Raw genomic sequence first — 25,279 nt, 5'->3', positions numbered from 1 at the left:
CTTGCTTCACCTTCAGGAAACAAAGCCAGTTTCCCTGTACCCCAAGAACACTGTGTCACCTCTACACAAGAATGAACAGCCCTCCATTCTGGCTCCTGTGAGGCAGAAAGTGAATAGGACTGGACAGACCATTTCTGAGCCAGCTTACCAGGCTCAACTTAAAATTCTTTGATCTCTCTGAAGTAAGTTCTTATATACAGGAGTTGAATAAATGATGGCCTTGTGGATTTCAAAATGAGAGTTTCCTGTTAGTCAATAGAGTACTAATTGCCAACCAGAGAATCATCAGTGTTTCTGGAATGAGACTGTAGAAGATGAGCTAGTCACTGCAGTAGGACATCTAGGCTGACATGCGCATGCATGTGCGTGCATGCGTGTGTGTATGTGTGTGTGTGTGTGTGTGTCTGTGTGTGTGTCTGTTGTTGTTGTTGTTCTTAGGGCTTGAAATCAGGGCCTGGCTGTTGTCCATGTGCTTTTTTTCATTCAAGGCTAATGGTAGACCACTGCAGCCACAGCTCCACTTCCAGGTTTTTGGTGGTTAATTGGAAATAAGAATCTCACAGACTTTCTTGCCCTGCCTGGCTTTGAACTGCGACCCTCAGATCTCAGCCTCCTGAACAGCTAGAATTATAAGCATGAGTCACCGACTCCGTGCTAGGCATTTTAAGACATGTTTGTATTAAAAAAATTGATACACCTCCAAAGAGGCAGTAATTTTATTTCTTTGTTAAAGCCATACTTAACTATTTTATGGTTCCATGAATCTTTTGCACCTAATGTAATGATCTACACTTTTAGCTAAAAGTCTCAGATTTGCCTGCTTCAAACCATAAACTTCAGATCTTAGCTTCCTGAGTGGCTAGAATTAGAGGCATGATCCACCAGTACCTGGTTAATTCCTTCCTTCTAGTAATGGCTCCCTTTTCCTCTAAAACTTATTCACGAGTTACTTTGCGGGGGGGGGGGGGGGGTCATGGGGCTTGAACTCGGGGCCTGGGCGCTGTCCCTGAGCTCTTTTGGTCAAGGCTAGCACTCTACCATTTTGAGCCATAACTTCACTTCCGATTTTCTAATGGTTAATTGGAAATAAGAGTCTCGCAGACTTTTCTGCCAGGGCTGGCTTTGAACCTTGATCCTCATATCTCAGCCTCCTGAGATTACCAGATTACCGACATGAGCCACCAGCTCCCAGCTACAAGTCATTCATTTCACGTATACATTTTGTTGTTGTGTGTTTTAAAAACATCTTTTCCTGTGCAGAGAAGAACATAGTTACTCCTTCAAATCATAAAGATACTTCTCAGGACAGTTACTTTTACCGGGTTGTTCATCAGTTCCAGCAAATTATGTCATTCTCAACATGCAAATATAACTTCCACTTTGAGAGAATGAGAAATGAGTGAACTAGATGACTTTGGAAATAGCAGAATTACACACTGATGAGAATTGGCCGTGATGGTTGCAGGGGATTAGGGCTGTCAGAACAGCACGAGGTAGTTTCTGTATGGTGACTTGACAGTTGTGTGTCCTGATCGCAGAAGTAATTACATGGGTCTCCAGATGTGATAAAATCTTGCAGAATTTTATAACCCCCTCGAGTACATGCATACCTATGATATACACACATACCTGTGTATATACATGCATACTTAGGCATATATGTACACACATGTGTATGAGTATCTATGTAACAATGGCCAAGCTCCAAGTAAGAGCTGTAGTTTCGTTAATAGTATTCTGTCAGTGATGACAGTTTTGGTAATGTACTACGGTTATTTAAAAGCTTTCATTAGAGAAAGCTGAGTGAAGGACATAGGACAGTTCTTTAATAATTTTGTAACTTGTGGGTCCTAAATCATTTCAAAGTAATGTCTTAAGGGAATGGAAAAATACCATATAAGTAGATAAATTTAAACTTAAGATGTGATGGCTCTGAACAATGAGAATATCTGACTTTAGGCTTTATTACTGTTATAGACTAGAAATCTCATGGCTTCAAACTAATCATGAATGACCTGGGGTTTGGACAGTATTGAGAACACATTATGCTGCTGTCTACTCTCAAGGGAATAAAATCATTCCAGGAAAACACTGAGGTTCTACCGGAAAGTGGTGGTGGTGGGGGGGGGAGGGGAGAAGAACCTGACTTTGCGTACAGCTTTATTATATGTTTATTTTTACAGATTACTTTTGTATAAATAAATCAAAGCTATTTGTTTTAAACTTCTGCTTCCCTAACCAGATGTGATAAACAGATAAGAGGGTAGGAGACCGGTTGGAACTTCTTAACGTTTCTCTCCCTCTCCCTTTTACTTTTTGCATGGGTTCTGATCAATAGTAAGGGAAAAAATGGAAATAGGGCAAGTAGGTAATCCATGAATGGATACCATTCCTCTTGACTTTATCTATTTCCCAAACTTTTCTGCCACTTCCTGATGTCCTTCTGTCCCTTCTCCACTGCTCTATGGCTCATTTTCCTCCCTTCTGTAGATTGGGAATGATGGTGTCACTGACCTTCTCATTGTGTCTTCCCTCTAGCTATCTGAATGACTTGGACCGCGTAGCTGACCCTTCTTACCTGCCTACGCAACAGGATGTGCTTAGAGTTCGAGTCCCCACCACAGGGATCATCGAATACCCCTTTGACTTACAAAGTGTCATTTTCAGGTAGTAAATAAGTCTGTAACATCTACTTCTTCCTTCCTTTTATGCCTTGACTATGTTGGGTAAACTGTTTAAATAGGTCATGTGTAAGGTCTGAAACAGAATAGGCTGCCTGGCGCTGGTGGCTCACGCCTGTAATCCTGACTATTCAGGAGTCTGAGGTCCAAGGATACTGGTTCAAAGCCGGCCCATGCAGGAAAGTCCGTGATACTCTTATCTCCAGCTAACCACCAAAAAACAAAAACGAGAGGGGAGCTGTGGCTCAAAGTGGTAGAACACTAGCCTTGAGAAAAATTGTGTAGGGACAGCACCTAGGCCCCGTGTCCAAGCACTACAAACCACCAAAAACAAATAGTATACGGGCTTTATGTAAATAAGCATATAATTAAATACTTAACTGGAATCATGTGTCTGTGAAAGAAGCCAGAGAAAAATATACTGAGTTTCTTATTTCAATTAATGTCACCAAACAGTTAATGAAATCTTAATTTGCTGGTGGTAGAACAAAACAGTTACTCAAACATTGGTCTCAACTCTGTTTTTCAAATCACTTTAACATTGTCTGGTTAGAATTGTATGTTATCTTATTGGTAATAGAAAAAAATGTTTTCAGAAGTTTTCAGGGTGATATTTCCTACATACACTGTGGTACCAATGGAGACTTTCTTCAGTAACAATAAAAAAATGTGTGATGTTTTACATTCATGAAATAAGTTGCTTAGAAATTTTCACAATTCATTCATTTGAAAATAGGTAATTCACTTAGTCTAAATTTATAGAGCAAAATAGAAAATGTATTACCTCCATTTTCCTGTGCTGCTGTTCTTTCTGGATAATACTTTGACGGAAACATTCCATCCCTTTTTTTAAGTGGAGAAAAACAATCCCAGTGTACATTTATTTCACATGTTATTACACAATCCCTCAGGTGTTCTTCAAGTTAGAATATAAGCCACGTGGTGCTTTGAGGAAGTTAAGCCATGGGCGTGTGTCTGACTGGAGGGTAGAGTCCAGCTCCTGGGCACCCCGTCTGTTGAGGAGAGATGTGTCTAATAGCAGATTATGAAGTATGAACAGTGCAGTTCCTCCCACAGAGCCCTGCTCTCTGACTGGTTAACAGGGGCTTCAGCATTCTTTGCCAGAGCACTCTTCTGTCAGGACCTGTGATCAAATCTAGCTGTCCCACTGCTATAAAAAGACACAAGCATTGAGAAGTTGACATTTTGGAAATATTTTGTAACCTGTTTTTCCCCCCATCTATAAAGTAGTTACAGTAGATGGTCCCTGGTTCTTTGTAGCTCCAGCATTCTGTATTGCTTTTTTTTTTTTTTTTACATTGTTTACAACAGTTGAGATATCCACACTTCCTTCCTTTTATAATCATATTATAGATGTTTCCAGAAAACATGTATCATTTCACGGGATCTCTACATCCAGATTGATACTACATTTTATTTTTTCCATATTTTTGCACCAGCTTTTGAAGGACTTTCTTTTGGCATTATATAGTAACAATAACAACTTAAATAATTTTCTATTGGCATCAAGATCATTATGTGGAGCCTAGCGTGACAGGCTATCAAGGAATGAGAATTTCATGTGCATAGTGTCATTATTCACATGATGGTGTTAGGGAAGAGCCAACATTTTAATTTCTTACGATCTAAGAATTCTAGTTTTCATGTCCATAGTTCGTAGGTCTCCCTAGATACATTGTTTCACCCTTCAGGTCTCTTTTATGCCCTCTGAAACCTTTTATAAGCAGTCACTGGAAGATCTTGCTTTCTCGGTTGAGGATTAATGCTCTGTGGCAGGAAAACATCCAGAGCAGCTGTAATTTTTAACAAATGTTTAAAGAGCCCTGCTCTGAAACCTTTACACCTAAATCTCTCATTCTCTGCTTGTCTTCTTTCCCATGACTGTTGAATACATTTGAGTGAAGATATGGGCTCAGCAGTTTTTGTGAAATGTCAGTTCACTATCCTGCAGTGCTAGCTATGTTCATGTGTACATCACCACTCAATCATTGTGACCGTGTTCGTGTGTCTGAGCAGTAACTCAGCTCAGAGGTGATGTGTTAGAAACAAGCACTGGTCTTTGTGTGATACCTTAAGGCATCTTGACATTTTATACACCTCATTTGTAGCAGAGTAGTGAGCTCATTTGTTCTCTGAGGCTAACCTGATGTAGCTATACCCATTCCAGATTATTGCCAGTATTGGGAGGGGGAAAAAAAACCTCCAAATGTTTGATCTACTGAGAGAAAGATAGATGGGGTTATGTTTGCATTTGGTTGATTGGTGCTTCATATCACAATATGAAGCATCTTAACATCGTTTAAGTGAAATGGTCCTTCCCAGCATACTCAAGAAAGTCATGAGGATCTTTACTTTGATTTTATAGAAAAAAGACACTGAAGTATCTTTCTGTTCCCCAAATTGTCATTCAGACAGCTCAAATAAAGCATCCCTGTTGACTTTCCAGTGCAGAATTAAGTACTGTTTTGCTTGACCCAGATGAGGAATTGTTTACATAGCTATAACTTTCAGACTTATCTGGTAATTTTCTCATAACAATGACTTCGTACCTAGAATGTCTTTACGTTCTGTTAGGTAGCAGCAAATTATATAGTATTGGAGGGTCATTGTCTTTCAAAATATTGTTTTTCCCAAGTTGATAAGTATGCTCTATTTGTACTGACATTTTAAAGTTTTTCCTTATGTGGTATTAATATAAATATTGTTAACTTTGCAGAATGGTCGATGTAGGGGGCCAAAGGTCAGAGAGACGAAAATGGATACACTGCTTTGAAAATGTCACCTCTATCATGTTTCTAGTAGCGCTTAGCGAGTATGATCAAGTCCTTGTGGAATCAGACAATGAGGTAAGTGCTGTTTGGACAGGAAATGGATTATCACTTTATTGTGTAATAGAAATAAATTAGAAGAGGTAGGGTTTGGGGAATGGGGAAAATTGACATCATTCCATTTTTGACATTTGATTTTAAGATTTTGTTCACAATAAAAAAAAAATACTCAAGAGTAGTGAGCTTATCTGTCAGATGTATGAGGAGCTCTGTGTGTTCATCTCCAGTCAGAGTCTGTTTAGTACAACACCATGCAGAGGTTCTGAAAATGAAAATAACATGGAAATCCCTGGCCTAATCACAGAATCATTTTCTATCTCGTCTTCTTGCTGCAGGATAGAATTGGGAGTGTTGGAGTGAGTCACCCTGTTTTGCCTTGTTTTCATTTCCTTTAAATCATTGTTTGTGTGATGGGTGGGTCTGAGCAGCACTTAGAACCTCCTCGGGCAGATGCGTATAACCTTGCAGCTGGGCTCTACGTCAGTTCATGATACAGCCTTACTGCTCCTAGGGAATTCTGTAGGCTGTTGCATATTTATTCTCTCCTAAGCTGGAAGCGATTGAAGAAGTGTTCTTAATATGCCTGTCTGGAGAACTGATTCAGTATTGTGATCTCTTCCTTGCTTCAGGGAAGCTTAACAGGTGTAAATACAGGTTTAGAGGATGGTAAAGCTGGAGGGTGAGTCAGAGTTGGTGATGGAAGATAATTAAGGGGTGTAGAAGACTGCCTGGAGCTAGAGTGCAGAGTGAGTGAGTGAGTGTGTATGTGTGTGTGTGCGTGCGTGCGCACACACACTTGTATGTGTCTGTCTCAGAATGAAGCTGCTGTTGATAATCTTGACGTAGAGTATACAGACTGATGTACTAGGGATGTACTAAATATCCTTTCAGTAGGGCAGAAAATAAAAGAGAAGAAAGTTAGAAATTCCCAACATCTGATGAAAATAAGAGTTGGCACATTTTAACGCTTCATTTTTGAAATGTATAACAATTCCTGGTTTCAAAACTTTAAGGATAGCAAGAGCGGGTCATGTCTGTAACCCTCGCTACCTGGAAGGCTGAGAACAGGAGGATGGTAGTTTAAGGCCAGCCTAGAGGCAGAGAAGCCCGTGAGACTCCCATCCCGTCAGGGAGGCAGGCTAGACAGGGAGGCAGGGGGTGTGCCTGAAATGATGGGACGCCCCCAAATAGGTGGATTTCCATTCATGTGTGCATCCAGGCAGGAAGGAGAACCTATCTGTAAAATAGTAAGTGAAGCCGGGCGCTGGTGCCTCACGCCTCTAATCCTAACTACTCAGGGGGCTGAGATCTGAGAATCGAGCTTCAAAGCCAGCCCGGGCAGATAAGTCCCCATGAGACTCTGAGCGTCAATAAACCACTCCAAAACCCAAAGTGGTGTTGTAGCCCAAAGTAGTAGAATGCTAGCCTTGAACAAAAGGGCTCAGCGACAGCACCCAGGCCCTAAGTTCAAGCCCTACAATCAACAACAATAATAATAAGTGAAGAACAGCGTTGGAGGAGTGGCTCCATGGCACGGCACCCGCTTACCGAGTGAGAGGCCTTGGGTTTAAACCCACTGTCCCCTACCACACCACCCCCAAGAAAAAACAGCTCATTTTTCTCCAGCACAGTCGCTGATGCCGTTAATCCCAGGTTTGAGGCCAGTACACGTCAAAGGTTAGCCAGGCTCCTTTTCAGTAGTTGTGCATGATGCCACATACTGTCGTGTCAGCAAGTGAGATGTTACTGTGCAGAATTACACAGTTCCCATGAACTAGTATCTCATACAGAGCTAACAAGGGTTACATTCTCATTCATTTCAGTATCTCCCGGCTTGCCAGTAAATAGAACCGAGACTTATCAGCCACTGCCCCTGTAGATGTAAGGCAAAGTACCTCAAAGCATGTTAAAATACATGATGGTTCTCAAGGCGTAAGTTAAGACAATTGCTATATATCTGTACCTGTTTGCTTTATAATTCTGTACTTTGAATATATTACATTTAAAAATAAAACCTTTTATAAAATTTCTAATTTCTTTGAGTATTGGATCAAACAAAAAAAATATTTTGGTGGCTTGTTTATCATGTAAGCATCATTTTGCTTTGAAATAGATGCAAAAGTGGAAGAAAAAAAGTTAACTTTGAGCTAGGCGCTGGTGCCTCCTGCCTGTAATCCTAGCTAAAACAGCCCAGGCAGGAAAGTCCGTGAGACTCATCCCCAATTAACCACCAGAAACAGGAAGTGGTGCTGTGGCTCAAAGTGGTAGAGCACTAGCCTTGAGCAGAATGCTTAGGGACAGAACCCAGGCCCTGAGTTCAAGCCCCATGACTGAATGCTCTGAAGGACCTTAAAAAGAATGAACATGCTTTTTTGTTTGTTTGTTTGGCATAAGGCATATGAGGAAAACAGATCCTTTGTTATATAGATTATCTCTTCTACACAGAAGACCTATAAGCACATCTAATTATATATATCTTAGGTTTACCTCATAGCTAGAAGAAAGTAAGGAAGTGCTTAGCAGTACGAATTTTATACAAGATACATGTATTTGACGCAACAAGGAAAAACATGATGATTGAATGGTAATCATTTTATCACTTTAAAATTCTCAAAATACAAAAAGATCTAGGTTACTGAAACAGCTCATCTGCTAAGGGTCAGATATACATCAAGCTCTTCGTTTATTTAGACATCACAGATCATTCTGTTTTTCACCTGACATTGCTATAAGAGTTCATATGTAGAAGTGTGTTTTGTTAACTTAAATACAAGGATATTGCTTTGAATATCAGATGTCATAATTAAGGTTTCCACAGTAATATAACATTCGATGGGTAGGTAACTCAGTACATCAGAATATTGCCCACTCCCTGTGATTCTTAAGGTGAAGTGTTAGGCCATAGTCTTAAAATAATAAAGCCATCATTTTTTTTTAGGACCTTGAAATAGCATGGAAATTTTGAAAACCTTGCTTATAATTCGTTGAGATAAAAGCCACACCCTCTGTAGTGTTCTTAGCTCTCGAAGCAAGGCTAATGGTAGGTAGTATTGGACGTGGTCTGAATTAATAAGCAAAAGCTACACATCACTCCATCTACCTCAGCCACAGCCAGCACTGTTGGCAGTTAACAGACTCTCTCAAAAATATTTGCTGCTATCGGAATAGAGTTGTTGATTCTTGTTTTTCCCAGTTGTGTTAATACTTGAAATGCCACTGCCTCCAGCGTCGTAAGTCCATAAGGTAATCTAGAACTATACAAGTCCGGCCTCCAGAATTTTCTGGTTTGGGTAAGACAACACTGAACTATGTCCTGAAACATTTTGTTCCTGATTTTGAAACCTGATGTTCATAACTGTAATCCAAAGCAGACTTTACTGTGCCTCCCTTAAATATATGTGTGTGAGAAAAACCTAGGGATGAGTTCTGAGGGCCTTCTCTTTCTGTCTCGGGGAACTGTAGTGAGTACTCTGCAGACCACAGCAAAAGCAGCTAAGGAAGTATTTTTTTATTATTGTTTTTGTTTTTGCTTTTAATATTTCCCAAACTTTATGTGTCAATCTTCGCAACCACTTTTTGTTTGTCCAGATTCTCAGCCTTCCTATTGTTTGGGGGAAGAGTTCTTCTTTTGTCTCCAAATAAGGAAATACATTGTCAAATAGTGCACTAGAGAAATCCAGGATGCAGAGCTGCATTGATTTGTGCATTCCCTTTTTCCTTGCTTTTCCTGTGTTCACATACCAGCAGAGTCAACAATTCTGCTGAAATCCTTTCTTAGATCCCTTATTTCAAGAACCCCAAAAGCTCAGAGCTCACACTAAGGCAGGCAACATAGTGCATTTCAGCTTATCGGTGTTTCTGCCAACACGGCCTTTTAGTTTTTATTTTTCTGGTTTTCTGTTTCATGAATATTTGAGTACTGATACAAAGGCACTTTCTCAGACATTGCCTCAGATACAGTCCTTCAGACCTCACTCTATAGAATCTCAACAATTGAGACCTTTTCCTCTATTTTAAAATGGGAGCTTCTTGCTTATTAATCCTCTTGAAATGGCCATGGTGAATTATGTTAAAGTTTTGGGGGTTTTTTTGAGTACAACACATCTTTATTAATGTCATCCCTTTTTACTACTCTTTTTTATTTTTACTATTTTTTTATTTTGAAAATACTGTACAGAGGGGTTACAATTACATGGGCAACATAATGAGTACATTTCTTATCAAGCATTGTAACCTGCTCCTTTGTTTCCCCTTCCCATCCCTTCGCATCCTCCCCCCAACCCCCCCCAAAGTTGTAAAGTTCGTTTTTCGACATAACGACTTGTACATCTCATTGTTGCAATGGGTCCTCCTGTATCCTGTTTTAACGATTTGTTTTTTCCCTTCCCCTCCGCATATACCAACATCATATATAGTGAAAGCAGGGGTTATACCATGGGGGAGGGACATACAAAGCAACAAAGACATAATCTTATAAATATGTTTGAAACAATCACATGAAAGATCTCTCTTTTTTTTTTTTTTTTTTGTCAGTCGTGTGGCTTGAGCTCAAGGCTCATGCTCTACCACTTGAGCCATAGCGCCACTTCTAGTTTTCTGGTGGGTTTTTTTTTTTTATTGTGATTAAGTGATTTCATAATTTTCCAAATTTCACAATATTGTGGGATAATGATGCTCATTTAAAGTCACAAACTCATTCTAACTTTCCTGGAGCAAATTGTCTATCATGGTCTATAACGTACAACGGTGTACACATGGGGTTATTTAGTAGTGGTTCGACCAGATGAGTGGAAGTTCTTTGTTTCTTAAGTCCTGTTAATTTTGTCGTATCACCTAACATTTTGGATTTAACATCCACTTATCAGGGAGACCATGTACCGTTAGTCTCTTTGCTCTTGACTTACCTCGCTCAACATGATTTCTTCTAGCTCCATCCATTGTTAAAGTTTTATGGCAGAATGAGATAGTTCTCACCTAAGCTTTCCTTTGACCAAGATGGACTTCTCAAACAAGGGTTTAATTAACATTAATCCTTCAAACCTGATTCTTGGAGTTGCTCAATTGATAGAGTAAAAGGAAGAGCAGACATTTTTAAAATACTTAGCACTTTATATGTCTTCAAAACTTGGTAAAGCCATTACTTAATGACTTGGCTCTGGCCAAGACATCCAACAGCCCTTCCCACATTCCCTGTCGTTCTCAGCCATTGCTTTCGTTTTCCCAAGGAAACTCAAGAGAGCTGTCAGGCAGCCAAGAGAATACAAGAAGGGTGAAAATTCTTCCTTTTCAAGAGGAATTGAAATCTCCCAATCTCCCCCTCCATGTTTAAGCTCTACCTACACTTGCAGACAACAGCGGGCCGGCCGGGGCCCCTTTATCAACAGTCACGCTGGTGATTCTGAACTCTCTTAAAACAAATAGTCCAAAGTGTGCATTTCCTTTGGATACTTCTCCTATAGTACGTTTTTAAAATGAAGCCATTTTGAAGTTACTTGACTAGCCCCAGAATCTGAACATTTTCTTTACAAGTGTGAAACATGTACTTTGTTCTGCTCTAAAAACTCTGAGCAAGCTGTTGGGAATTTTCTCCAGATAACGTTCAGTTTTAGGGATGACATGATGAAAAGCTGAGGAGAAAAATTTCCAACTCCAAAGAAAAGATCTGAAGGAAACTTACAAGTATTTAAAAATGTGAACTTAGATTAAGATAGCTGCTCTCTGCTCACTAATTGGATTGACTTGAACCCTCTTCTATCAGCTGTTAATCAAATTTTACCTTTGGTCCACTTGGCTCTGATTAGCAAGGCCTGACTAGCAAGGATATTCTTAAAAAGTGCTTCACTTTTTTACCTAATCTCTTTCCCATTCCCACATCCTTTTGTTCTTTTTCAGCCACATACCTACCTTTTTCTGTACTCCTCTCACACCTCTTTAATTCCCTGGCTCTCTGATTGCTTTTTTTTTTGCTGGTCATGGGGCCTAAACTCTGGGCCTGGGCACTACCCCTCAGCTCTTCAGCTCAAAGCAAGTGCTCTACCACTTCCGGCTTTTTCTGCTTATGTGGTGTTGAGGAATCGAATCCAGGGCCTCATGCATGCAAGGCAAGCGCTCTACCACTGAGCCACCTTCCCAGCCCCTCTCTGATTTCTTTACTGTATGTATGTCTCCATCTCTGTTCTCTTGCCTTCCCTCATGTTTTGGATGTAACACTGGGCCTTGCACATGCTCGTTAACACCTCCATCCCGGAGGTAGTCCCTCAGTCCTTAGAAGAATGTTTTCTGATCACCATATATGCGTTTGAATGGAAGACCTAGATGTAGTGCTTTTAAGAATATTGAACAGTAAATGTATCTACCTTTTCTCCACTGGTCTATTTTGACCTGCTTAATTGTACGTCGAGACAAAAGTACACCAAAAATGTACAGCAGAGCTGAGGCAGAAGTAATGTCCAGCCCAGGCTACGCAGTGAGTTCCTGTCCCAAACAAATAAACTTTATTTATTACAAAGTACACATTTGTGTCCAGTACTCCTGTCAAAAAGTGGAATTTGGCCCAGATCATAGATGCCTCTTGGCACCCTCCCTTCCATGATGCAATCACATTAATGACTAATCAATCATCATTATCATCATCTCCTCCTCCTCTTCCCTCCCCTTACTTACCCCCCACCTCTCAGTCCCTGAGGCATCTTGAGCAGAAGGCCAATGTGAGAAGCAGAGTAGGTTTGAAAAGCAGAATCTGTAGGGACAGAAGAGTCACCCTTTTAAAATACATCAATGGATTTTACTATGTTCATAGGATCGTACTGCCATCCCTACTATTTAATTTTTACATATATACAGGTATAATTTGTGTTTTAGAGGTTTACATGCACAGCACAATTGAGGGGACGGTGCAGAGATGGTTCCCACATACATCCTGTCCTATGCAGGAACAGCCTCCCATCCCTCCACCCCTCCCCCAACGTGGGCATCCTGAATTGGAGGGATGCGTTTGATATCAGTAATGAATCCACATAGACATGTCTTTGTCCATATGAAAGACATTGTTTTCAGGTAATTGTTTTAGTAGTAATCAGGTGATGCTGGCTTCATAGAGTGAGTTAAGAAATGTTCTGTCTGCTTCTGTCTTCTTGAAATCATTCTAGAAAAATAATATAATGTCGTTGAGCTTTTTTTTTTTTTTTTTTTTTTGGGGTCCGGTCGTGGGGCCTGAACTCTGGGCCTGGGCGCTGTCCCTCAGCTCTTCAGCTCAAGGCTAGCGCTCTACCATTTGAGCCACAGCGCCACTTCCGGCTTTTTTCTTTTTGCTTATGTGGTGCTGAGGAATTGAACCCAGGGCCTCAGGCGTGCAAGGCAAGCGCTCTACCACTGAGCCACCTTCCCAGCCCGTCGTCGTTGAGCTTTTTGTAGAATTTACCAGGAAACTTATCTGAGCCTGCAGTTTTTGTGTTTTGGTTTTGGTTTTGGTTTTTGGTTAGGCTGGTAATTGTTGATTCTCTCTCTGCAGTAGGCACGGACCTATTCAGATGATTTATTTTGGGAGTTTTGGCAGAATGTCTTTCCAGGAATTGCTTTATTATACCCAGATGATTAGATTTGTAGTTGATCATAGTCTTCTATTATCTCTTTATTGTTGGTGATACCTGTGTGAGTGTGATGTTCTCTTTTTCCTTTCTGTTATTAGTTATGTGTGTCTTCTTCCCTTTTTCCTTAGTCTTACTCCAGGCTTCTTGATTTTAAAGGACCAGTTTTTGATTTTTTTTTTGCTATATCCCAGTGCTTTTTTCTTCAAATATACTTTTTTTTTTTCTAGTTTCCTTAGACAGAAATAGATTGTTAACTTTCGATCAAGAACTATTCAATGTTAGGAATCTCCCTCTAAGCACTAATCTTAATCAGTGTTTTCATGTAGTTCCAAGCACTTCTTAATTTCTTCTTTTACCCTTGTGTTCTGTAGAAATGCCTTGGTTAATCTTTTAAGTATCTAGAGATGATCTGACTAATGCAAGTCTATACTCAAATAATAATAAACTTTCATAGCACAAGTATTTTATAATAACAAACATTCTTAATTCTTTTCCTCCATATCCTCTCATTGATTGATTTGATATAATCCTATCATTGATTTCACTTACACCTAGGAATATTGATGTATGTGAGTCTAATGTACTTACATATTTATAAAAGCATTAAACATACATAATCAGATATGTAATTGTGGTGATTTTGAACATATAAATAAGAATAAGAAGACTACATGTTTTTGTTTTGCCTTTATTCTTGCTTTGTTCCTTTCTTAATGTGGATCTGACATATCATTTTTCTTCTTTCTAAAGATAATCTTCTAGTTTTTCCTGGGGGACTGAGGGTATAGATCAGTAAAAGAGTGCTTGCCTTGCATACACAAGGCCTCGGGTTCAAGTCCCAGTACAAGGAAAGAAGTTTCGCAGTGCCTCACAGCGCTTATCTCCAGTTCTGTTTGCTCTTTGGCGCTCTGCAGTCACAGACCTCCTGGGGGCAGAGTCGGCTTTATCCTAGTGGCTGTCTCTGAACTTCCTGGATCTGTCTGAAATTCATTTATGGAAAAGTTCTCAGTCGTTGCTGCTTCAAAGATGTCTTCTTTTCTCTTCTCTCCCTGGTGTTCCAAGACACATGTGCTACAGCTTTCATAGTCATCCCACAGTTCCTGACTCTTCTCAACCCCATCCCCGGCCTTTTTTCTCTTCGCTTTTCTGAGAGAAATTTTAGAAGTTTCTATCGATTTTTCCTAAACTCAGCAGTTCTTTCTTCAGTCTTCTTAATTCAGAGCCTTACCTTCTGCTATAGTGTATTTTTTTACCTCTTATTCTTTTTTACTCATTCTCTACTGTGTCTGGTGTAGCCCTTGGTTGTTGAAAGTTGGGCTCTACTTAATTCCATCATGTGGCATAGCTGAGTCTGGTTCTCATATTTGCTCTGTCTCTTCAAAGTGTTTCTTTGCCTGTTAGGATTTCTTGCCATGTTTTCTTGATGGTGTGTGGGGTGAAAGGAACTTCAGTAAGGCAGTCCAGGCAAGAGAACGGAGGCTTTCTGCAGGCCGTGATTTTGCCCCTTAACCGTGTTCTTCCGGACTGAGAGTTTTGTAAAGCCTTCTCCTCCTTCCTCCCCTCTTACATAGGACAGAATGGCTAGTGTGTCTAAAGTCAGGTACACCTGTGTGCTGCATAGCAGCAGCTTTCAGTCACCATGGAACCGGAGACACAATGGTGCTGAAACCTCTACATCTAGTATTTTTATGGTACTTCTTCTGTGTTCAGATACGTTTAGGTCCTCAAACACTTTACCAGCGTGTTATAATTGCCTACAGTGTGCAGTGTGTGACATGCTACATAGGTTTGTTGCCTAGGAGCAGCGGCTGTGTTGTACAGCCTGCCATGTAACAGGCTCTTCCACTCAGTTTATGTGAGTATACTCGGTGATTGTCACGTGGTGATGAGATACCTGCTCACACACTTCTCAAACCATATTCCCATGGTTAAGAAGCACATGCCATTCAAGCCCCACGACCAACCCAAAAAAAAAGGTACAGGACTGTTTTCTCTCCACTCATGTGAAAGTAGTCAGCCCTTCCCCCTGTCCAGATATTTGGGGCTCAGATAAAAGCCCTGCAGTATAAATTCTGGTAAAATAATAATAATAATAATAATAATAATAATAATAATAATAATAATAATAATAATTTCTCTTAAGAACAAATGTTAAAATACATAGAACACTCTGATATGTTGTAGAGTAATTTCTGTTACCTCCCAAGCCCGAAGAGGTTTTTTGTTGTTGTTTTAAGTCCCTGCTGTTCAGGTATTTACTATCTAGATCATACATAAGTGGCTGAAGATTAAATTAAAATTGTTATGTGGGGCCAGACTCAGATGGCTCACGCCTATACTCTTAGCTATTCAAGAGGCTGTGACCTTGGAGAATCTCAGATCTATGCCAGTCCAGCCAGAAAACTGCAAGATTCTATCTCCCAAATAACCAGCAAAAGGCTGAGCTGGAAGCGTGACTCGGGTGGTAGAATGCGAGCTGAGCAAGTAAGCTTGAGGCCCTGAGTTCAAACCCACATACCCACTGCAAGGAAAAAAATTACCAAGGATTATAGGAATACCTAGAGCTGAGGATAATTTGTTTACAAATTGGATAAAGAAATCTTGAAAAACTTTTATCAGTCACAGGTTCCGGTTATGTCTTGGTAGGACCCAATACCAGAAGAAAACAGCACTCAGTTTAATCAAATAAAGCCTCTTGAATAAAAGTAAGCTTTTTGTACTACTCCGTGTTTTCTTCATTGGGTTCATAAAGATAGATACAGTGAATGAAGAAATAAGTACATATGTACTTAGAATTTTTTTAAATCTGCTTTCTCTCAATCTGCTGAAAATGTCTCCTAACTGAGGCGCCCTTTAGAAATAATATAAATTATGGAGATAATTGGAATAAGGGAGAGCATTTTATGAGGTCAGGATTTATCTTGTTGTTCATCTTGGAACAAAGGCATCTCTGAAGTAAAGATGGTCTTGTGAAAACGCTGTGGGCTGAAGCCAGAGGAATCTGGATACTTTGCTGGCCCAGTTCAGCCAGCTGTGGTCTTCCATCTAATTCTCCTTATTTTTTCCCCCCCTTAAGAGAGTGTCTTTTAGTAGGAAACCTCATTCCATTAAACTTGGAGTCATTGAACTGTAGTTCAGTTATTCTGTTGGGGTTTTTATTGTTTTGTTCTGTTTTGGCGCCCATACTGGGGCCTGAACTCCAGGCCTGGGCGCTGTCCCTGAGCTTTTTTTTTTTTTTTTTTTTTTTTTTTTTTTTTTGGTGTAGGGGGGTCCGGTTTTGGGGCCTAAACTCTGGGCCTGGGTGCTGTCCCTCAGCTCTTCAGCTCAAGGCTAGCGCTCTACCACTTGAGCCACGGCACCACTTCCAGCTTTTTTTTTCCTGCTCATATGGTGCTGAGGAATCGAACCCAGCGCCTCATGCATGCAAGGCAAGCGCTCTACCACTGATCCACCTTCCCAGCGCTGTGCCTGTCATTTCTAAGCCCGGTCATCTATAGCTAATTTAGTCTTCTTAAGAGAACTCTATAGCATTTATGTCTTTCAACAGTGTAGTAGACTTCATCGCTATTGATTAAATAAGATTGAAGTATGGAGCTTGGTCTGTAATCCAGCTGCTCAGGAGATAGAGGTCGAGGGCATTCTAAAAGCAACGTGTTTTTATTACTGTGCTTGTGTCATGATTCTGTGGTTAAAAAATACCAGATTTCTCATAAAGTAACTGAAGCGGTAGTACCTCTCATAATCAGGAAGAATCAGGGCTCTAGTACTATTGACCTACACTGAACTATGAGTTCATTTGGGACTCTCTCTTTGCCTCAAACAGTTTTGAATCATTTCTTCTCACCCTAGCAACTCAAGAGGAAAAGGCATCTCTACTTTACTGTAGTTTGGGTCTGTGGCTTGGGTGTATCTTCCAAAGGTTTGAGTGTTGGAAGACTGATCCCAGTGTGATGATGTTAGCGATGGGACGATGAGGTTGCTGGGGAGCTGTCCTCAGAAGAAAGCAGTGCTGGCCTCGCAGAGTGAGGTAGTCCTCTGGTTTCCTGTCTTGCCATGTGCTTCCCTTTCTTGGGCTTTGATCTTTATGCCATGGTTTAACTCCGTGAAATGGGCCCTTATTAAAGGCCACACTGGTGGAGCTGCTCCATTTTAGACTTAGAGCCTCCAAAACTAGGCTAAGAAAACTACTTAAAAAAAAAAAATAGAGCCTCTAGTATTTTGTTCCAGCAATAGAAAACACACTAGTACATATTCCAGTTCCAAAACGTAAAATGTCATTGATGGGAGCTACAGTACTGAGAGTGTCTCTCTGCAAGTTAACATCGACTGTGGCCAGAGGCAGAATGTACTTGTAGAGGACCAGAGGGCACAGACAAGCACTTGCTTGGAAGAGAGAAATGCTGCGCACAGTTTGCAGATTGCAGGTTTCTAGGCTGTGAATTTCATAGGGTGGGTCGTGAGCAGCATCTTTGAAAAGGAAAGTAGAATAGACTTTGCAGAGGATATCACAATCAGAAGGTTATTCTTATGAAACGTTTTCAGTGTAAACACATTGACGAGTGAGGCTTGTGTCTTTTCAAGTTTACAAGTCTACACTGGGCAGTCCGAGCGAAGGTAACTTGTACCGGGTTGTCTGTCGCAGTTTAGGATAAGGAGAGGAAGGGTGAGTAGCACATGCAGCCAACGAGGCTGGGATTTGCCTTGGTTTCAGTTGAGGAGAATAGGGAGCACTAGCGTCTTTCCTCTACTCTTTGTCACCCTAACAGCTGTGCCTCGACTTACAAGCCAGCCTCTCACAAGGGCTCAGCCCTGTGCCTTGCGTAGGACCCTGCATTTGATTTGATGCTTACCGTGGTCACATTTTTTACATAAGAGCCTCGCATTTTCTCTTTTCCCTGGGGCTGCAGATCTTGCAGCCAGTCCTGACCACAAAACACTAAACAGAGAGGTTCATAGTCACAATCGTTTTTTTCCACACCCAGACGGCTGTGGCCACCCATAGCTCTTGCCTGTGCTCCCGTGCGACCCAGCCCCTCCATTAGGAGTGGATTTTTCACACTCCATTGAACTTCGTTTCACCTGATGCCTCGTAATTTTCATTCTTTCCTAAAAACAACATTATACATGCTCTTCCTGATTTATTTGCTGTGTGTTTATATATACTGTAATTAGCAACTGATTTCTGCATCACTTATTCCATTGTACTGGGCTGATGTGCCCAATGAGGATGTTCAAAAACGAATTATAAAACATGGGCAGTCGCAGTCCCACATACTGAAAATAGCCTGTCCACTTATCAAAGGGAAAGAGAGAATCTCTAAAAGTGTAGAATCTCTAAAAGGGATTGCACTCAGGTTGTGTGTTGTTTAAACTTAATTTCCAGCAGTGTTCATGAAACCAAAGCTTCCTTCACCTCTCCACGTAGGCTTGCCCGATGAACTGGGAACATGGGCAGACCCATTGGATATCCCTCGCCCCAAACCCACAAATTAAAACCTGTGGGTGAACAGAGCTTAAAAAAAGAAGAGACCTAAAAAATAAACATCTTAAAACTTTAATCTTTTCTTTGTGATTAAATTTCCAAGTTGGCTTGGTAAAAGTCTTTTTGGAACAGACAGAAACGTCTACAGTGTTTCTCTTTTGTTCTGTTATAATTCAGTATTCATTAAAATGACCAGAGGCCCGTGGTGTACTGTTCAATTCCTCTCCTACTGAGTAGGAAGGAAGGTCTTGCCTAAAATCTTGCTCTGGGTCTCATCAGACCAAGAGGAAAAGCTCCTAAAATATTGAAGCCATCTGGCTAAGTGATTCATGAGTTGGAAAATCAGAAGCCAGCTCATATAAGAATAGAACTACTTCCAAAGGGAAAGACAGTAATGAAAAACCACCACAGTGCGGAGGATCATTTTTGACAAAGGCCTGTTGTTGGCACTCACAGTAAGCTCCCTGTTTTGGTTTTTAGTCTGTCAAGCACTGGTCTCTGGTTTCAGTTGAGATTGTTAGAGGGTCTTGGGAAGAGAAGCTTTACCTATCTTTCCACCAGTCCTCCAGCCAAAGGAATGAACCACCTAATTGTACAGAAATTTTGTTGTTAGCTAATAAGCGAATATTAGTCATTAGATATTGTCTCTTTACTCACCTACAGAGAGTGCCTCTTAGAAAAGCTAAGGATAAATTCTAAACCTAATCTCTCTGTGTGTGTTGGTGTGTGTGCCTGAAAACCCTGAAGTTAATTTTGTATTGCCAATATGTATCATTGCAAGGATAAGCAATTGTTATTCTACTACCCAAATACATAATCTCAATCTGCATTGAGAGTCTGTCTCTTTATCTTTTATTCTAAGGAAAAGAATAATTCCTGTGGGAGTTAATTACAGTCGATCTATATTATGTTTGCTCAGCCGTGGATAGAGTTCTAGGGATGTTGGGTAGAATTTACTTTCTCCAGAAGCTTGCCCCTTCCCACCTTTCTCTAATGTTTGACAGGTTGGCTCTTCTAACAGTTGCTGAACTGTTTAACAGAGTGCTCCAGTAGAGTTAAGGGAGCAGTGGTTTTGCTGTTTTTCTGGTGTTGATCAGGGGCTGAGCACAGCTGGTCAGACTAGAATTCTACCTAATGAGCGTTAAAGGAAGTTTATCCAATCAGAAAACTCCCCTCAGAGGATTTGTAATACCATAAGTAACGTTACAAGAGACGTAGTCTTTTATGATGGCAAGCCTAAGAGTCTTGGACTTGGACCAGTCCAAGACTACTCGCTGAAGCCCTCCTGGCCCCCAAGATTCACTATGTTGCCTTAGGATTTCTTGGAGTACCACCCATAGAAAACCTGTTTCTTTCCTCAAAGTCTAGTGACAGGGTTTCTTCACAAAACACTTCTTAAAAGAATGCCTCAAAGAAAAATATATACTGCAGTCTTACTTGCCATTAAACTTCTTTACCAGGTGTTTCGTCATCTTCAGTGAAACGGTAGATGAGAAGAATCCCTTGACAGGGAGGGGGAACTCCTGTGGACCCCAAACTCGGTGCCTGCTCCATGACATCTCCCCCTGGATACAGAGCTTAGGCAAGAGTCTCTGAGTTAAATATCACACGACAGAAGACTCCAGGACTAAATATCTGTTAAGCATCTTTCATCAGCCAGGCACGAGAAGTATCTTTCCAGATCACCTCGTTTAGCCAGCTGTCATAACCAAGGGAATTGAGACCTAGAGAGATTAGGAAGAGCCAGGATTATTCCACTAACTTCCCACTAACAACGTCAGAAAAAGCGTCTACCATTCCAAAGTAACAGGTTTTTTTGTGTGTGGTAGTTTAAAAGTTCAGTCTCCATGGCCAGACAGTGTGGGTTCATACCCCAGATAGCCTGCTGTCTGGCCATTTGGCCCTGGAACCCTCAGAGCATCTGCTTACTCCACTAGATCCATCCAACAGCTTGCTAGGCTGTTCTTCTGAAGCCTAGAAGATAAGAACCACAGCTTCAAAACTGAAAACTCCATAAATCCCTGTATTCAGAGGGTCTTTAGGGATACCTACATAGGCCCAGATTGGCCTAGAAGCATAATCCTCCTGATTTCAGCCTCCTGCATAGCTGAGATGATAGGAGTCTCTGGCTACTGTCCCCAGCTAATTGGTTGACATGGTGTCTGGTGAATATTTTGCTCTCACTGGCATCTTGATCTGTGCCTGCTGAGATGCTGGGATTACAGATTTAAGCCCACTGGAGCACCTAATACTCTAGATTGTCAGGTTGAGCTGTGTGAAAGGGTCTTATATACAAAATTCTATTTAAGCAAAAACAAAAAACAATTTGAGACGTAAATTGTGCTTTCTTCTTTTGACAGCTTTGTCATCTTATCCTTTTCTTAAAATTAAATGGCTACCCTTTTTGTGATTATTAATAAGAAGACTTACTTTGTGTCTGGCAGTAAAGAGGTTTAAACTTTACTCTTGGCACTTGCTAGGCAGACGCTCTAACCACTGGGAAGCACCCCCCAGGTCTCCCCCACACCCACCCCTGCTGGAAAGGACTTAGTAAAATGTAAAATTAGCTTCCTTAGGCTCTCTCCTCACTTTGTAGCTCCAGCCGCCAGAAAAGGCACCACATAGCCACCATGTTGGAAATGAGCAGAGGTGGTTCTTTACAGAGTGCCCATCCCAGCACTTGCGGCTGGTGCAGCCCCGCGTCGGGTGCCCGCCAGGCCAGGCCAGGCCAGCGCAGGCGTTTTCATAATAAATAAGCATGTTTCTCCGGAAGAGGCCTAGCGTCTCATCAAATGTGCATTATTTACCAATCAGAAGTCACAGGGGGTGAAGGTATTTATTGTTTTTTCCCTAGATTTGTGTGTGTGTGTGTGTGTGTGTGTGTGTATGCACGCACATGTGTATGTACATGCATGTGTGTGTTCATGCATACATTGTGGGGCTTGAGCTCCAAGCTAGTGTTCTGCCACTTGAGCCATAGCTCCACTTCTAGCTTTTTGCTAGATAAATACGGATACGAGTTTCATGAACTTTCATGCACCTGCTGGCTTTGAACCAGGATCTTAGCCTCTTGAGGAGCTAGATTACAGGTGTGAACCAGCTCTTTCCTAGATTCTTAAAGGTACACATTCTTTTTGAGGATGTGTGAACACTTAACAACAATAGTTCACTGTCCTCAGTGTGTAATCTATAAGCTTATGATGTACTATACTTGAATTGTAAAAAAAGAACAAGGAAATTTTTTTAATTATAAGAAAACAATCTTTTTTTTTTCTTTAAAACAGCTTCATTTTGTACTTCACACTGGTTTTTGCTTCTTTTTTTTTTTTTTTTTTTTTTTCTGGTATTGGTGTTTCAAATCAGGGTCCAGGATCTGCTGATTGCTTGGCTCGTGTTCTACTAACATCAGTGAAACTGGCTTTTCTTGGTACTTCTTATCAGTGGAGTCATGGAGCATTTGTCCTTTTGATTTTGAAGATTGAATAGTATTCTATTGTATGTATATGCAATATTATACTTATCCCTTCACCTGTCACTGGGCCTTCAAGAGGCTTCTAACTTTTGGCTGCTGGTATGAGCATAGATATACAAATACCCATTTCAGTTAGGTAGAATTGCTGGATCACTTGGCAATTCTATTAGTCATTTTTCAAGGTGACTACATCATCTTGTAACACCAGCAATGTACAAGGGTCCTAATTTCTCTGTATCCTTGTCAATAGTATTTTCTCTGTTGCTTTTTTTTTTTTTTAGTAACAGCCATCCTTAATGAGTGTGAAGTGGTATCACACATTATGGTTTGGATTTTTGTTTTCCTAATGATTGTTATTTGGGAATCTTGTCCTGTGTTTACTGATCATTTATATAACTTGAAGAAGTGTCTATTCAAAAGCCTTTTGCCATTTCTGTTAGTTTTTTGTTGTTGTATGAGTTCTTCATAAATTTCAGATATTAAATCTTACCTTGTGCTAGTATTTTTCCCTTTTAGAGACCACTTTTAAGCCATTATTTTGGTAGTGTACCAAATAATAGCACTCAGTCACTTAGAGTTAAAATTGATTCTCGTGTGAAGTCAGGAGGCATGAGCAGTATGTCCTTGTAACCTTTATTTTTGTTTTTCTAATAAATGATTCTTTGTGTTATTTTGGTAAATGGGGATTTTTCATTTTACTAGGCTGTTTTTCAAGCCCTCCAGATGTCCACTAGGTGGTACTCTAACTACAGCATGAAATAATTTGCATAAAGCTAGGTAAATTTCCAGGTTGACCCAACAAAGTTTTTGCCTCACAAAGGTGACATTTTTGTTAATTTAGACAAATGAATCCCATTTACTGAGTGTTAGCACTGAAGTTAGAATGTGCTTTATAAAACAAATCTGATGAGTTTAAATGACTTGTCCACGGTCATACCCCCATTCAAAGAATTGCAGTAATCACAAATGAAAGAACCTCAAGTTTTATTGTGTCGTGTAAAACGTTAGCTCATCACCTCTTTAGTCTGAAAGCCTGAAAATTCCCTCGCTCATCCTTTCTTGTTTCAGGACATAGCTTTTTTTCTTCTTTTATCATAAACTGGGTGGAAATCCCCATTACTTTAATTTTTCCGTATTGGAGGTTGGACTCAGGGTTCCACACTTGCTAAGCAGGGGCTCTGCCACTTGAGCAATGACCCCAGTTCGTTTTGCTCTGGTTATTTTTCACATGGGGCCTCACACTTTAGTCTGAGTCAGCCTCAAACCATGAATCCTCCCAATCTCCACCTTCTGGTTAGCTGGTTTCACAGAGGTGTGAGCCACCTCACACTGGGCCACCTGCTCCCGCTCCCCTACCTCCCCTACCGGCCCTTTACTTTTTCTCACAGCCTGAGATAAAATCTATGCACCAGCTCACCACTCTTTCAAAACTGTTGGCAACTTTCACTAGTGTGACATTAAATATTTCAATAATCCTTAGACCTTCTCTAAAAACAACGAATGAAATACAACTATTTTAGAGTAATGAATTCCAGAAAGTACAAACGTAGCACTGGTGGAGTATTTGTATCGTAGTCCCAGAGCATCTTGCCTGGCTAGTCACTGAAGGCTCTCAGCTTCTCACCTGTCCCCCTAAGCAGACGGACTCTGCATTACCAGTGGCTGTGCTTCTCACTCTGTTTGTTGGAGAACTCTCCACCTTGTGTTGGTAGTAGTGCTCAGTAGCAGTTTTCACTTACTTTGGTAATGAATGTAAATGATACCGCTTCACCTCTTATTCTGTCACAATACAGCAATCCCGCACCAAAGTTCCCTTCTTGAAAAGTATAATAGCCAAAGCACAAGTGGCATTATCTCACAAAATGGGCAGGAGGATGGGTTTCCAGAGCAGTTTGGATGGTGTTACTCATATAATACTATCATCACCGTCGAGTAGTTTCAGAAGACAAAAGGACGCTGTCGCCCTTCTTCTGCCCACGTCATCAGAACACACATGCAGTCTTAGGTCCGCTTCAGGGATGTCATCTTTTACAAGCTTTTCAACCAGCATCAGTGCCTCAGGGACTAACCTTCCCTTCCTTGTACTCTTCTGGTTCTTGATAAAAGGCCTGGTCTTTTTGTGTGGCCTTGGCACAAGTTATCTTAGGGCTGACAGCGTGCTCTCCTCTCCTGGGGCATGCCTTGAAGAGTGAGAGGTGTAAGTCAGTCCCGTCTACCGTTCCAGAAGCCTGCACTAGTCTTCAGCAGGTGGTTTAAGAAGTTCATGGCAGCCATGTGGTACAGTTCGTAACAAGCAAACTGAACTACACATGAGTTTTTCAATATTTTGTATGAGTGGCAAACCATGGGCAGATGCTTGTTTTCAGAAAAAGTGAAATATCACAAAAAGATTTTGGACTCATATTCATTAACAACTAAAACTGAATGAAAATGAGTAGTTTCTAATGTTTAACTGAAGGGCAAAAAAAAATAGTTTACTATAGTGCTGAAGAATATTAGACAACTATAAATTTTGGTTATTAGGTTATATTAGGGAATCTGGTAAGGAGCAATACTGATAATAAAAATGTCTGATACTGCTGGGCGCTGGTGGCTCACGCCTGTAATCCTAGCTACTCAGGAGGCTGAGATCTGAGGATCGCGGTTCAAAGCCAGCCCAGGCAGGAAAGACCATGAGACTCCTATCTCCAATAAACCACCAGAAAACCGGAAGTGGCGCTGTAGCTCAAGTGGTAGAGCGCTCGCCTTGAGCTGAAGAGCTGAGGGACAGCGCCCAGGCCCAGAGTTCAAGCCCCACGACCGACAAAAAAAAAAAAAAAAAATGTCTGATACTGTTTGAGATGCAGTGTTTGCATTGTTAGTGCTGGTCTGTGAAGTCTAGAATAACTACACACAACTCCCCAGAAGTCTTCAGGCAAGTATATCTTTACAGATACTACCTCATCCCCAATTGCTTCATATGCTAAGGACTCTGTTGAGTCTACGTATTTATTTTTGTCTCAGTGTTTATTTTAATCGACTACTCTTAAGCTTAACAAATAGGTTGATTTGTCCATTAAATTAAGCAAACAACAGTCTCTTGAGAACAATTTTGGATTATCTCGCAAAAATTCATGTATACATGTCATTTGTGGTAGTAGTTGTACTTGTTTGTGCATATTTGTACAAAAACTAGTGTGAGAAATGGAAAAATCTGGAAGAAACAA

General features: G+C 40.7%; 1 protein-coding gene across 1 annotated transcript in view; it reads left to right on the top strand.

Annotated features, from left to right (window-relative positions):
- LOC138837019 (guanine nucleotide-binding protein G(q) subunit alpha) overlaps positions 1-25,279 on the top strand; it is a 244,541-nt gene that overhangs the window by 191,769 nt on the left and 27,493 nt on the right. Inside the window, exons 4-5 of the mRNA XM_070035791.1 lie at positions 2,539-2,667; positions 5,419-5,548. Coding sequence (XP_069891892.1) covers positions 2,539-2,667; positions 5,419-5,548 — 259 coding nt within the window. The remainder of the gene's footprint in view (positions 1-2,538; positions 2,668-5,418; positions 5,549-25,279) is intronic.

Source organism: Dipodomys merriami, unplaced genomic scaffold (assembly GCF_024711535.1).
Source record: "Dipodomys merriami isolate MVZ:Mamm:240054 unplaced genomic scaffold, mDipMer1.0.p SCAF_26, whole genome shotgun sequence".
NCBI lineage: Eukaryota > Metazoa > Chordata > Mammalia > Rodentia > Heteromyidae > Dipodomys > Dipodomys merriami.
The sequence above is the reverse complement of the archived record's forward strand: the minus strand, read 5'-3'. Positions and strand labels throughout refer to the sequence as shown.